Source organism: Xenopus laevis, chromosome 9_10L, assembly GCF_017654675.1.
Source record: "Xenopus laevis strain J_2021 chromosome 9_10L, Xenopus_laevis_v10.1, whole genome shotgun sequence".
NCBI classification, from domain to species: domain Eukaryota; kingdom Metazoa; phylum Chordata; class Amphibia; order Anura; family Pipidae; genus Xenopus; species Xenopus laevis.
The window spans coordinates 31,834,098-31,849,775 of NC_054387.1; the positions used below are offsets into that span (position 1 = coordinate 31,834,098).

The following is a 15,678-nucleotide window of genomic DNA, read 5'->3' on the forward strand; positions in this document are numbered from 1 at the left end:
GACAGAACATATGGTAACACACCATACGCCATGCTTTTTTAAGCAGATCTTAAAGGGACTGCAGAAAAACACGTTGCCGCTTCAGACATCAGACAGTGCAGAGAAAATCATTTTCTCAGGCTGAGGCAGATTCAATTAATCAATTTGAAGCCAATTTGCAGGAGGTAATTGGTATGGAAGCACTCAGTGACTCCATAAGAACCTATTAAATTAAAGCAGTTGGAAATCATACATAAGCAGCAGATTCTTAAGGGCTGGGAGTATCTTTAACCCCTGCCTTGTCAATCAAAAACATGGCGAGCATATAGGTTTTTGCTGCTGTGTACATTAACATCTTTCTGTAAAGAATTCTTGTAGAACAGGGACAGTAAGGGCTGGGGGGACTTGTGGTTCCCTAACGGTGTAGAACATCTGGCCAGAGGGCCTAATAGTGATTATTTGCCTATGTCTGTTGCATCAGAGTATTTATATCCATGTGCAAGTAGTGTTGCTAAAAAGCTTTGACATGCAGTAATCAGCACATTGAATAATCTCCTATTTGTCTGCACCAGTAAAAACATTCAGCAACCTCCAAGCCATAGAATTATATACATAAGTAGTTGAAATTGGTTCTACATGACCTCTTCTGAGACGGAAGGACTTTAAAAAGGAGATTATAATGAAACATTACATAAGAAAAAGACATTTGGGCACACCACATCCTGACGAATGTTAACACATTAAAGAGAAACTGTACCTTGTTCATCAAGAAGCGTTATCTATAACCTAACCTGCAAAATCTAAACCTACACCTGACCGTAATCTGCGAAATGTCGTTATAGGACCTTTATTCAGCCCGTACCTACATCTTCTGCACACAAAGTCAGGGAATCTTCCAGAGCAAAAAAGTGTACTTCTCCCAAGTCTGACCCTCACCCAACCTGCAAAGCAAACCCAAACCAGCCCAACCCGCATACTTGGGGTCAACTATTTTGACTCGGAGACAATTGCGAGAGCAATGTCGCATGCGCTTCCTCTCAGCGCATTTGATCTCAAGAAGACTCATCGTGTAGTTCCAGCCTAAGGCACGCAAAGGAATTAGTTTGCATCCGTCATTTATCCGGGGATTTCAAACTCAGAACTAGGTGCAAAATACTGAAGGGCACAAGTTAGGTTAGGGTTGCCTACATCACCTCCAAATGGAGACAGCTCTGTGTTCATGGGCAATCAGTGACAGTCCTGCAGAATCAATTCTGGTGGATTGCACCTGTGTTTTTGCACTTTGCACCAAAGTAACATAGTAAGTTAGGTTGAAAAAAGACACAAGTTCAAACTTTTTACTTTTTTTTAACCTGCCTATCTGCCAGTTGATCCAGAGGAAGGCAAAAAACCCATCTGAAGCCTCTCCAATTTGCCTCAGAGGGGGAAAAAATTCCTTCCTGACTCCAAAATGACAATGGGACTTTTCCCTGGCTCAACTTGTACTATGAGCTATCTCCCATAACCCTGTATTCCCTCACTTGCTAAAAAGCGATCCAACCCCTTTTTGAAGCTATCTAATGTATCAGCCTCTACGACTGATTCAGGGAGAGAATTCCACATCTTCACAGCTCTCATTGTATAAAACCTCTTCTGAATATTTAGGCGGAACCTCTTTTCTTCTAATCAGAATGGGTAACCTTGTGTCAGTTGGAAAGACCTACTGCTAAATAAAGCATTAGAGAGATTATTATATGATCCCCTTATATATTTATACATAGTTATCATATCACCCCTTAAAGGAACAGTAACGTCAAAAATAAAAGTGTTTTAAAGTAATGAAAATATAATGAAGTGTTGTCCTGCACTGGTAAAACTGGTGTGTTTGCTTCAGAAACACTACTATTGTTTATATAAATAAGCTGCTGTGTAGCCATGGGGATAGCCATTCAAAGGAGAAAAAGCTCAAGTTACACAGCAGATAAGCTCTGTCTGTCTAATGGTGTTATCTATTATCCATTAGTTAACCTGTGCCATATAGCCGTTTTTCAATTTCCACCATTGCTACACAGCAGCTTGTTTATATGAACTATAGTAGTGTTTCTGAAGCAAACAGATGAGTTTTACCAGCGCAGGGCAACACTACATGATATTTTCATTACTTTAAAACACTTATATTTTTTTGACGTTACTGTTCCTTTAAGCGCCTCTTCTTTCCTCATAGCTAAGATTTTCCATACCTTTTACCAGCTTAGTTGCCCTTCTCTGCACCCTCTAACCATGCCCTGCAATTAGTAAACAACCCCCATTATCTTGGTTTAGTTCCATACTTCGCACTGCATAGGACACTATCATTGTGACATCTATCACTGGTGTGGTCTGTACCTGGCATCGGAGTGTTTCCCAGCACCAAGAGAGAGTTAACAGCAGCTGCAGCATTCACATCTGTCTCGTGTGGCTGTAGCTCTGTGGGGCCCTGCCAGCCATTTTCCTTACAGTATTTAAATGTTGGCAAGAAATTCTGGATCCAAGGACAACTAAATCTGTGCGCACAGGAAATTTTTATGCGCTCTCACAACATAAAGTGCTTTAACATCTCCTTATAAGATTATCGGTCTCATTTGGAAAAAAGGCCAAAACAGGAAAATCAGTTGCTTTAACCACTTTTTCCTATTTTCATCCTGTTTATAAAAATAGTATAAAACCAAATATGTTTCCTTTTCCACATATTCCTATTTGAACAATTTTGGATAATTGCAAGCCATTCATAACTGATTTAACCAGGCCTTCCCATTAAATGTTTGTTCCACTCCAAGTTTGGCAAAAGAACTTGATTTCCTATGGGGAAAATTGAAGGGAAAACTTCATTTTTTCTTTTAATTTAATCAAAGGTTTCCAAAAGTATCCAGCGTGATTGGATTTTACTAATGTTTCTATTGTATGTCATTTCCATTTAAAGGAGAACTAAACCCTATAAATGAATGTGGCTAAAAATGCCAAATTTTATATACTGGAATTATTGCACCAGCTTAAAGTTTCAGCTTGTCAATAGCAGCAATGATCCAAACTTGTCACAGGGGGTCCCCATCTTGGAAAGTGTCTGCGACACTCACATAGCTCAGTGGGCTCTGAGCAGCTGTTGAGAAGCTGAGCTTAGGGGTCGTCACAAATTATCAAGCAGAAAATGATGTTTCTTTGTAACATAAGCTGATGCTGCAAGGATGATTATTAAATTCTAATTTCTAGTTGCACTGGTTTCTTAGCAGCCATGTAGTAATTATCTGTATTAATTACTAATCAGCCTTATATTGTGACATTTCTATTCTATGTGTACTGTATATTGTGAGTTGGTCCCTAAGCTCAGTAAGTGACAGCAGCACAGAGCATGTGCAGTGAATCAGCAGAAAAGAAGATGGGGAGCTACTGAGGCATCTTTGGAGACACAGATCTTTACTTCTAAAAGGCTGTGGTTGCCTTAAGCTGGTACTTAAGCCCGAAACACAATGTACAACGTTTCTAGCTACTTCTTTAGTTAGGCTTTAGTTCTCCTTTAAGTGTTGATAATAATGGCACGTCTATCCATGACAGCAGAATATTTTTGGGTTCCTGAAAATTGCACTTCATCCAAATGCAAGTCTTTTTCATTAGTCTATACAGTAGTTTAAGGGGGCTGACTACATTTCTATTAGTATGGCTTCATATAAACTGGAAGCAACATGCTTTACACTTGCTGTTGGACTGACAATGCTCCCCAGTAGATGTATTGTATGACTGTTCATACCTTTTAAATGAGCCATACGCATTCTGCAGACACTTGTTACTATGCCACTTAGTTTCGAGGTTACATTGGAGGTGATTTTCCTGTATTTCAAGGAAAATATATACGTGTGGGGTAATAGCTGCTCACGTAATACAGTTTCTAGGAAGCTCTTTTATAGAGGTGTTCATGGTTTCTACAAAGAGCTGCCTCGCTCATATATCCTGTATGAATGCAGTGCCTTTAATAGATAATAACCTATAGTATTGTTGTGACCTTTAATTTCTTACTGCTTCATTTAGCCCCATCCCCAACACGTTCATTTAAAGTATGGTTTGTGGATCCAAACTGAGTTATAATTCATTGTAGATCATTTCCAAAAAACACAGAGAAAAAATCCTCAAAAAAGCTACCATTTGAGATGATAATAAGCTCTGTAGAACACAATCTCAACATTACAGTATTAGCAGTTTGCTGACATTAAAATTAAATATGTCTCAAAAATATCTTATATTCCACTATCCATCTACGCTGTAACCTGTTTCCCCAAATGACGGCTAATAGTAACCTCGTTTTAAAAATATGATCCACACTAGTGATGAGCAAAAACTTTCGGCCATGTACAGATTTGCAGCGAACTTCCACGTTCGGCTGGCGGCAAAAATGATCGCGGAACTGCATCACGCAGCTCGTTTTGCTTTTCTTTGCATGACAAAATAAAAAGACAAGCGACAAAAAAGAAACATCCTTCCCCTCTCCTTCCTCATCAACCCAAGGGAACTGGGACGATCCACTGTCTATATAGAGACATACACATAAATATATGGTTTATTCATTTTAATGTGGGATACAAAGCAACCAGATATATGATTAATTGTGTTTGTAAGCTTTAGCAATATATATAAACTATAGATACTTTTTGCTTAAACAGCAGCATAGTGTAGTAGTAGATACCATTACCAGTCGACCAGAGGTAATGTCAAAAATCACAGACATGTTTTGAATAAATTGGCAACATGGAAGCCTTTTTTCTATTGAAAAAGCAGTTGTAAGATAGTGGATATGCTCTAACAATGTAGGGCATGTGTGTGGCAGTATGCTGAGGGAAAAATGCTTGTGATTTTTGCCTTCCCAATTTTTATTGGGAAAGCAGAAGAAGAAACAAGGTGCCACCAAAAAAAAAAAACACCCACAGACTAATGTAATTACTAATCGCCACTGAGATTAATGCCAGTTTCCTTCCAATCAGTACATATGGGCATAAGAGCCGATCCGCTGATGGAGGTTCTGTTTGCATTTTAATTACTGTTTAATTCATTAAGGAGTCAGAAACAAATGACTAATGTTAATGCACTAGGCAAAATGTAGGTGTTTCTCGCACTGCAGATAAAATGTCATATGCGAGGTAACAAGTCATTTAACACCTGATATAGCAACACTTGGGGGCCGATGCACTAACTTCGAGTGAAGGATTCGAAGTAAAAAAACTTCGAATTTCGAAGTGTTTTTTGGGCTACTTCGACCATCGAATGGGCTCCTTTGACTACGACTTCGAAAACGAACTATTCGAACTAAAAATCGTTCGACTAATCGACCATTCGATAGTCGAAGTACTGTCTCTTTAAGAAAAAACTTCGACCCCCTAGTTCGCCATCTAAAAGCTACCGAAGTCAATGTTAGCCTATGGGGAAGGTCCCCATAGGCTTTCCAAAGTTTTTTTGGTCGAAGGATAATCATTCGTTCTTTGGATTAAAATCCTTCGAATCGTTCGATCGAAGTCGAAGAATTTTAATTCCCAGTCGAATATCGAGGGTTAATTAACCCTCGATATTCGCCCTTTGTGAATCGGCCCCTTAGCTTAAAGGGTAAATTGTGCCTCATATATAGAAATAAAAGTATGAGCACAGAGCATTCCTCCTCTGCATATTTGCATTTGTGCACTTGACTATCAATTGCCTTGGTTAAAGCATTCTCCATAGCCTGTCAAGGAACATCACACTGGATAATTGATAATTATTCATATACTGGTTTCACAGTGCTGGCCTCATATTGATATATGTCAGCCACATTTATTTCATCAATGGAAATATGCAAAAGAGGAGCTCATTATGAGTGTAATAAAGCTTTGTTATCACGTTTCACTTTTTATTGGAGAATCAGCATCCAATATCACCTATTAGTAAACAGGAAGCCATAATACTCTGGCAAACCATATCCCAGCCCCCTTTGGCTTACAGTGTCATACAAACCCACCCTTATCTTGTAATTGATTTTAGGACTTGAAGTGCACCAGCCACTTTGAAAAGCAAAAGGACTTCAAGTCCCAGAATCCTTCTCTTCACAATGAAACAAGGCGAGGGAGGGTTGCATTACACTGTGAGCCTAAGGGGGGGGGGTTGGGAAATAATTCATATGAGTCTGTCTCTCTGAATCAGGTATGACTTTGTAAGAAAAAAAATTCATTATTCATGGACAGTATCGGACTGGCCCACCAGGATACCAGGAAAACTCCCGGTGGGCCCTCTTGCTTCTAACCATTTGGCCTATTTTATGGTAATTCCCAATTTCTTTACGGGGAAAAAGAGACTTAATAATGGAAGAATAGACTATAGTAATTATAACTGTATATAAAAGACTAGGAGAATAAAAAGGTTGAGTGAGGAGAGGAGGAATAATAGTTTGAAAAGTGGGCCCACGGTCTAAAGTTTTTTGGTGGGCCACTGGCATCCCAGTCCGACAAGTGGCTATGCATCTATTTGAACATAATCCTAACTGAATGGGCTCATATAAAAAATGGGGGTATATTTTCTCCTTTATCTGCAAAATTAGGTCCTCCCTCTGTAGGTTAACAGTAAGGGTAGGACTACACGGACACTTTCGGCGCGATCCGATGCTCTGCGTCAAAACACATGTGACGGAAATAAGGTAAGAGATAGAAATGTCGGATGAAGACGCAGTGTTGATCCGACATGACACGACTGTCGGATGCAGGTGCAGCGTCTGCTTCCGACAGTCACGTCGGACCAACGCTGCGACTTCATCCGACAGTTCATTCACTTACCTTATTTCCGTTGCATGCGATTTGTCACAGGCGTTTTGTTGCAGCGTGCCGGATCGCGCTGAAAACGTCCGTGTAGTCCTACCCCAATAGTGAAAATATGTGACACTCCATATCTCTATATAGGAATGAGGTATTTGTCAATCAAGTTAAATTTGGCTGTATGCTAATAGGCTCAGAGTGTTCCAACCCGCCATGTTGCCCTATATTTTCACTGACACAGTATAAGAGGGAGGGGGTCTATGTAGGGCAGGGGGGTAAGGGTTTGTTTCTCCTTTAACAAATGTGGCAGTTGGGACCAGTATATGAGATACTTACCTAGTACGGCCACAGGAATAGAGAATTTCATTTTGAATGAGTACCAGTCATTCCCTGTAATAACCATGTACAGTGCTAGCCTGTGCGCTCCATGCTTTACAGTAAAGTAACGTATTGGTGGGGCCCAGCTCCGTTAAAACATCTGTAATCCGAAGTGTATACAAAATATCTACCAGTTGTTACACAGTGTAATATTTACTCTTTGCTTATGTCAAGATTTTCGGATGAAATTTTGGTAAGACTTGTTTGTTTGTTTTTCCCAGTAGTGCATACCTTGCCTGATGCATTGTATTTATATTAAATACCTGTTATTTATTAAATTGTTAACGGGGTTGTTCAACTTTAAATTAATCTTCGTATGATGCAGAGAGAATGCTATTCTGAGACAATTTGCTTTATTTTTTTATGTTTTTTTTTTAATTGATGAGCTTTTTGTTCATCTGGTTGCTAGGGGCCAATTGAACCTAGCAGCCAGTCAGTGGTTTGAAAAAGAGACAGGAATAGGAGAGGGCCTAACTATAAAAATAAGTAATAAAAAGTAAAAGTAACAATAAAACTGTAGCCTCACAGAGCAATAGTTTTTTTGGCTGTTGGGTCAGTGACCTCCATTTGAAAGCTGGAAAGAGTCAGAAGAAGAAGAAGAAGGCAAATCATTTCAAAAACAATAAATAAAATAAAAAGGGAAGACCAGTTGAAAGGTTGCTAAAAATAGGCTATGCTATAACATACTAAAAAGTAAATCACATCTTTGAGGGTTTTATTTCTCTCTGTAATTCTTTCCAATTCTCCTTCTAGTCATGTGACTCAAACAACCACTTGGACCAATCCGGTACTCAGCACATTGCTTTCCGGGGAACTTGAAGACACCCAGAGAGATCCCCCTGAACAGCAGAACTGCTAAACTTTCCACAACACTACTTGTGCCTTCATATTGGTATAAACCATCAATGGATGGATTTCTGCTAGCAAAAGTATTATTATTATACTGTATGGATAAAGACCCACAATGCTGCACATTGTATTGGGGATACGACAAGGCAAGGCAAAACGATGGGAGAAGAATAAATAAGGTCAGAGGGCCCTCGTCAGGAGAGCTTACAAACAATGGGTACAAGCTACTGTCTTGGTAGTAGTCTTTGTTTAAACAGGACCTTATGACAACTGAGATAGCAAGCTTATTTATATATATATATATATATACACACACATACAGGTAGATGCACACAGGGAATTATCCTTCCAATGAATCTTTATTGAATAAACGTTCCGGTCCTCATCTGGGACCTTTATCTTGATTAAGGTCCAAGGTGAGGACCAAAACGTTGATTCAGTAAATATTCATTGGAAGGATAATTCCCTGTGTGCACCAGCATCTACCTGTATATATTATTGAATTTTTGGTAGCAGCAGGGTATGTACAGTATTATTACCACCAGGGTATATATTATTTAGAAATCTTTTTAAACGCTTTCATTGTTTGATGTTACTGTGCCTTTAACATATCAAAGGAACAGTAACATCAAACAATGTAAGTGTTTAAAAGTAATGCAAATATATTGCTGTGTTGCCCTGCACTGGTAAAACTGCTGTGTTTGCTTCAGAAACACTACTATTGTTTATATAAATAAGCTGCTGTGTAGCAATGGGGGCAGCCATTTAAAAGAGAAAAGGCTCAGGTAACACAGCAGATAAGCTCTGTAGAACATAATGGTGTTATCTGTTATCCACTATTTAACCTGTGCCATATGGCGGACATTTTTTCAATTACACAGCTTGTTTAAATGAACCATAGTAGTGTTTCTGAAGCAAACAGATCATTTTTACCAGTGCAGGGAAATAGTACAGGTATAGGATCTGTTATCCAGAAAGTTCCGAAATACGGAAAGGCCGTCTCCCATAGACTCCATTATAATCAAATAATACAAATTTTTAAAAATGATTTACTTTTTCTCTGTAATAATAAAACAGTACTTTGTACTTGATCCCAACTAAGATATAATTAATCCTTATTGGAAGCAAAACCAGCCTATTGGGTTTATTTAATGTTTACATGATTTTCTAGTAGACTTAAGGTATGAAGATCTTAATTATGGAAAGACCCGTTTCCGGAAAGCCCCAGGTCCTGAGCATTCTGGATAATAGGTCCCATACCTGCACATGATATTTTCATTACTTTAAACCACTTTTTTTGGTGTTACTGTTCCTTTAATTAGTTACTATTAAGTTACTGAATAAGAATCCCTATGCATTTAGCATGCTGTAGCCACCAATATACAGAGAGCAAAGACAAGTCACCTCCCTAGAAATAGGCCTACAAATCAGTCAATCATCACAAGCCTGGTGAGGGGTTTTCCACTTTTTAAATATACTTTACTATTTTTTTAAGTCATTTAGCCACCTGTAATATGTCAGTGTTAGAACATTAGAGCTCCAGTATCAGTATTTGTGTAGCATAGAGAACTACACTGCCGTGTATAGGCTTAAATGGCAGCAGAGCTTTTAGTTTTTTATAGGAGACCTATTTTATACATGGATTACTACTTTATAGACAAATGAGGTAGCTCAGAAGTATATGTATGTTTTACCATTATTTAAACTGTAACTTTTCATTGTAATTTCATACGTCAAATCTCAAAAACTGTAACTGTGTGTCTGTATTCTTTTATTTGATGCTGGCTACACAGATTGCCGCTAGAATTAAGAGGGTTCTCTCATTTCATGGATTCCTCTGGTTAGCGGGAAGAAAAAAACTGTCCACAAACTTTTAGGGGGTTGTTTACTAAGCTCCGAATACCCGAAATTCCCCGAAATCTTTTTTTATAAAATCGGACTTTTGAAAAAAATCACACATTTTTCAGTGTTTATATAAATACTGCATCTCAAAACTGTCAAGGTTGCATAAAAGTCAATGGGAACAGTCCCATTGAATTTTGGTTGTGTCGGGAGTTTGAGCAATTTCACTATGTTTTCGGAGCTTTCGGGTGAAAAATTCTGAGATTTCAGGGGAAAATTCACGAAAAAATCGTGAAAGTCTAAACTTTTCCCGCTAAGCAAATATTCAGGAAAATTAAATAATAAAAAGCATTAAAAACCCGAGCAGGTTAGATGGGAGTTTGTAGCAGTCGATATTGAGATAAATTCAGACCATGATAAATAACCCCCTTCGTTTTTTTTGGGGGGGGTTCACCATATGGGGGGTAACAGATGTAAATAAGAGCTTTAAACATTAGCTGCATTAAACCCAATGAACCCCAATACCATTTTTATTACTCAAATTTCTATATAGGCCCTCTCCTTTTCATATTCCTGTCTCTTATTCAAGTCATTGCAGGGTTGCTAGACTAACTTGGTCCCTAGCAACCAGATTGCTAAAAATGCATAATAGAGATCTGCTGGAAAAAAAGCAAAATAACCACAAATAACAAAACAATGAAAACCAAATGAATATAATATCGATCGACATGACATTAACCCTTTAGTTGGATTATGTTTTTGTTGTGTTTTATGTCCTTTCATAGGGTTCTCTGCCTTCCTCCATTGCACAAGATCACTTTCTGCCCTTTGTTTCAGTTTGACAGTCATGTTAAATGTATATTTGTGCTTTAAGCTCCATATAATGACTGGGGTAGGTGAGAGGCTCAGTGTCTAAAACTTGGTGACGTTCATATGCCATTTGTTTCTTTTTTGTTTCTGTTTCATAAGGGATACTGTTGGCAGAATAAAAATGTTATAACTGTAAACAATCTGTAATATTATGTTTAATACTGTAGTTTAAGGGCAGAGACATGCGGTCAGATTCGGGGAGATTAGTCACCTGGCGACAAATCTCTACTTCGGGCGACTAATCTCCCTGAACTGCCTTCCTGACAACTGGAATGTAAATCGCTAGCGGGATGCTTCGTTTTCAGAAGTCGCCAAAGTTGCCTCACGAGGAAACTACGGGTAACTTCGGAAAACGGAGCAAGAATGTAAATCGCCGGCGGGAAGGCAGTTCGGGGAGATTAGTCGCCCCAAGGAAGAGGAGATTTGTCACCGGGCGACTAATCTCCCTGAATCAGACCTTGTGTCTCTTGAAAGTATAATCAAAACGTTTTGTGCTTATCTTTTCTATTGTGGCTCCTCTCTTGCTTAATGGCAGTGATTGTAGATAAACACTTGGGATCTGAGTTCTTGCCTCTCAAGGTACAGAGCAGGATCAATAGATATTTATCCAAAAGGCATGTCTACATTTTCTATACTAATCCATAAAAAGGCCTTTGTCTAGTATAAAATAAGAACAAACGACCAAAGAAGACTTAAAAGCATAGGAAGAGAGCTCTCAATCGTTTTGTGTCTGGTGGGGTCAGTGACCCCATCTGAAAGCTCGAAAGATGTAGAAAAGGAAGGCAAATAATTTAAAAAAAACTATAAAAAAAAATAAAGACAAGTTCCTAAATTGCTAGGAATATGACATTCTAACACAACCTAAGACTTAAATGTGGAACACCCCGTTAATAAAAAGATATCTGTATATTTTCCTTCAATGTCTCGTTGATGTTTTTATCTGCAGTAATGCCTACAATTATTATGGCATTAATATGCCAGGATTAAGGGGAAGATTTATTAGGGTTCAAGTTGGGTTTTGAGGTTATTTTAGAGTCAAAAATCTATTTTTTTGGTTAAAAAAAAAACCACTACATTTTCGAGAATTATTATACCCCAACCCTGGAATTACCTTGAATCTACACCATCTAAAACCTATCAAGGTCACGTAGGAGTCAGTGGCAGAGGTCTCTTGAACCATTTGAATATGTATAGCCTTCATGATGCTCAAGTTATTTTCGGAGGGATTCAAGTTTTTTTCTTTTTGCTGAAAACTTGATCAGTAGCATCTTAACTTATCATAAAAAGCAATCTTATTTGTCTGACGTGACCTATCCTTCATAAAGCCATGCTGATTACTATTCATAATGCCATTCTCCAGAGCATAATCTTCAATGTGATCCCTTAACAAACCTTCAAATATCTTGCCACCGCGGATGTCAAATTACAGGACTATAATTGCCAGGCTTAGACCATAATAACCACAAGCTTTCCTCCAATCATAGCTAGAACACCAGATGAAAGGGAGTCTGATATGAGAATAAGTGGCCTGGCTGATACTAAACTAAGCTCTCTAAGTACTCAAGCATGTATTCCATCAGGTCCAAGTCCTTGTTTATATTGACCTTGCAAAATCATTTAAATACCATATCAGCCACAAAAGATACAACATAGCCTAATATTTATTCACTACTCAATTTTTACCCAAAAAAGGATCAAATATTACAACATTTCTACATTAAAACTAGATAACCAGAACCCAACTAAAAAAGTAAAAAAAAAAACATTACACTAGTTCATTTTTTTTAGCCGTACTTGTATGGCAAAAGTATGTGAACCTCTAGGATTCCCAGTTTATTGATGAGGGAATGAGAGAGGTGTTTCAATCAATGGGATGATAATTGGATGTGAGTGTGGGGGGGCCCTGCCTAAAGGTAGCCATAGATGTGCAGATCTGCTCGTTTGGAGAGGTTCCCGAGTGGCTCTTGCCCTGATATTCTGTGTTTGAGGATCACATCAATAAACTGATGCGAGCCTTGATCTGATGGGATTTTTTAACCTGCCCAATAACTATCTGGACGATATTTTGGCTAGATATCGGTCAGGAAGCCCATCGAATGGGCCCCATACTGCCCAATAAGCTGTCAACTTGGGCTGTCAGCAGGTTTTATCGGCCCCTGTATGCCCACCTCTACTTAAAGTACAGAAATTTGGGTCTTCACTATCCAAGTCTGATTTTAACAACACAGGCATGTGGAAATGGTTTAAACAAAGGCAATTTCTGAGTTATTACTGCGTATCTTGACAGCGCTATATAAATAAATGATGATGAGTTATTAAGGCTCACCAGACTTGGGCTCCACCAGTCCACTGTCAGGCAGATCCTGTACATACGGAAGCAATTCAACACCATTATTATTGTACCCAGGCGTGGTCGATCAACCAAGATCACACCAAGAACAAGGTGTTTAATACTCCAGGAGATCTCAAAGATTCCAGACTAATGTCTAGGGGACTAAAGGTCTCTCTTGCATTGGTCAGTGTTCATGAGTCCATCATCTGAAGAACAACAGTGGTGGGCATGACTGAGTTGCAAGAAGAAACCAGTATGAACGAAAAAATAGCTCTCCCATTTACAGTTTACCACAAGAACACAAGATATGTCAGGAGGCTACTGGAGGAATGTGCTTTTTACGAATTAGACCAAAATAGAACTTTTTGATTAATATATTATGTTTGGCAAAAAGTAAACACTATTCCAGCATGGGAACCATATCCCTCATATGAAAAATGTGGTGTTGGCAGTATCATGGTTTGGTCCAGCTTTGCTGCCTCTGGACCAAGAAGGTTTGCCATCATTGATGGAACTATTAATTCTGAATTGTATTAACAAATTCTGCAGGAAAGTGGTAGTTTGCTGTCCATGAACTGAAGATCAAGAGAAAGTGGGTCATGCAGCAAGATAACGCCCCTACAGACACAAGTCGAACTAAAGAATGATTAAGAAAATGAATGCTTTGAAATGACCAAAAAAAGTCCTTACCTTAATCCTATACAAATGTTATGGAGGACGCTGAAGGAAAGCAGTTAATGTGAGGAAACCCACCAACATCCCTGTTCTGTAACGAGGAATAGGCTACAATCCCAACAAGCCAATGTGCAGTTACCAAAAAACTTTGTTGCTATTATTCCTGCCCAAGGGGAGGAGAATGGTTAAAGGCTCACACATTTCTATAAATAAGTTAGTTTTAGGACGTGAGTGTTAAGCAGATCATGTTTTCAGTCATATGCAGACATATTGAAAATTCAAAAGGATCCATAAACTTTCATGTACCACTGTAGGTACAGTTGAAAATGCCAACAGGTGTTTAAACTTAGCAAATAAATAACAATAACCAGTTGGGTAGTGGTAATGGGTACTAAAATGCTGCAGAGCTCAGTGGAACCCATAAACTGCCTCAAAGAGCATTGAACCTTCCTCCTACATCAGTTTTGACTGCACTCTCACTAATGCTAACATCATAAATCAGGACTAAAGTCCCACTAGACCAAAACAAACTTCTATTCATCACGGACTGTCTGGTCCAGACTTCCTTATCACCACGAGATCCCATCTGTCATTTCATAATCCATTTGCAGGTAGCAAAATAGTGGCTTGGCTTCAGTGGACAAGGGGGAGCAGACATTGTCTCTACTGGGGTGAGGCTATTAAAATGGTTAAAGTTGAAACTATACAGCAGTCGCTGTTTGATAATAGCTTGTTTAAAGAGGTGCCAGCAAAAAGTCTCCACTTGCCGAAAAACTTATAAGTGTCTCTTAAGATAAAGATCTCAAGCTTAGCATAATATATCATTTAGTAATGTCCATACTGTGGCCATCCATCTGCAATTCCCAGCACATCATTTACCTTGTAATCTTATAAAGCACTTACATTTAATAATCCTGCCATGAAACTCACCCCTGCCTGTTTCAATACAAGAGCCTTGTTGTAATGCTGCCGCAGCACAAGCCGTAGAACGGAGACAAGGTGAAGTTTTTTTTTTAACTAGGAGCCTGGTGAGAATATAAAACATATCCTCGGTGTTTGTGTCAGGAAACACATTTTCAGTTTTAGCGACGTGTTTGCTTTCACGCCAAGATGGCAGGTACATGCTGTAGGTTTCTGTGCAGAAGTCCGTGGCCAAGAAACACCAGGAGCTTCTTGGAGTGTCAAAGCAAACAGGTAAACTTGGCAAAATGCAGATTGAGTTTTAAGATAAAAGCTGCTGATCAGAATCTCACACACACTGCGGGAACTGTGAAGAATCATTAGCACTTTCCAGCAGCAATCTGACATGTGCTGGTTAAACAAGCCAGGACATTTATCTGTTCTGTATTTATCGCTCCCTCAGCTATTGGATAAGCCAGAGACTGTAGCTCTTTATATCTGGTTCCCTTGCATGGCACTGGGAGAAATACACATACCCTACACCCAACGATTACCTGTAGCACAGGCACTTCCTTGCTCATATAAATAATAATTCATCTTGGCATTGATTTATGTTTAGAAATGTTTTTCTGATTTTTAAAGGAAACCTATACAGTATTTAAACTGACAAAGTAGATGGATCAGCTGGATCTTTTGTGCTGTGCAATTGAAGGGACAGTGATGATGTGTGGGACCTCATCATAACCTAAATCAGTTGACGAGTAACTCAAACAGTGCAATTCATAATTTAATTGAGCAGTAATCACTGTATTCAACTGACTAATGGTTTACAAGATCAGTCCATACTAGTTTAAAATCATCCGGTGCCTTGCTTCTGCTGCTTAGCACTCGAGTGATCATCTTAAACCCGACACTTTAGTCTTAAAGTGATACTGACACTATCAAACTACTTTTTAAAATATAAATGTACATTTGGGGGCCGATTCACCAAGGGTCAAATATCGAGGGTTAATTAACCCTCGATATTCGACCGGGAATTAAAATCCTTCGAAGTCGAAGGATTTAGCGCAGATAGTA

The 15,678-nt window shown here is 38.8% G+C and overlaps 1 protein-coding gene across 5 annotated transcripts in view; it reads left to right on the forward strand.

Moving 5' to 3' along the window:
• The window catches only part of LOC108701009 (syntaxin-binding protein 4), an 88,525-nt gene extending 79,848 nt beyond the window's left edge, over positions 1-8,677 (forward strand). For 2 of the 5 annotated variants that reach the window (XM_018235123.2, XM_041576022.1), the window contains one exon: positions 7,887-8,676. In XM_018235123.2, the coding sequence (XP_018090612.1) occupies positions 7,887-7,992 (106 nt within the window). In that variant the 3' untranslated portion in view covers positions 7,993-8,676. Of the gene's footprint in view, positions 1-7,886 lie in introns of all 5 variants that reach the window. The other 3 variants (XM_018235121.2, XM_018235122.2, XM_018235124.2) reach the window with 2 other exon arrangements.
• Positions 8,678-15,678: the final 7,001 nt, after the last annotated feature.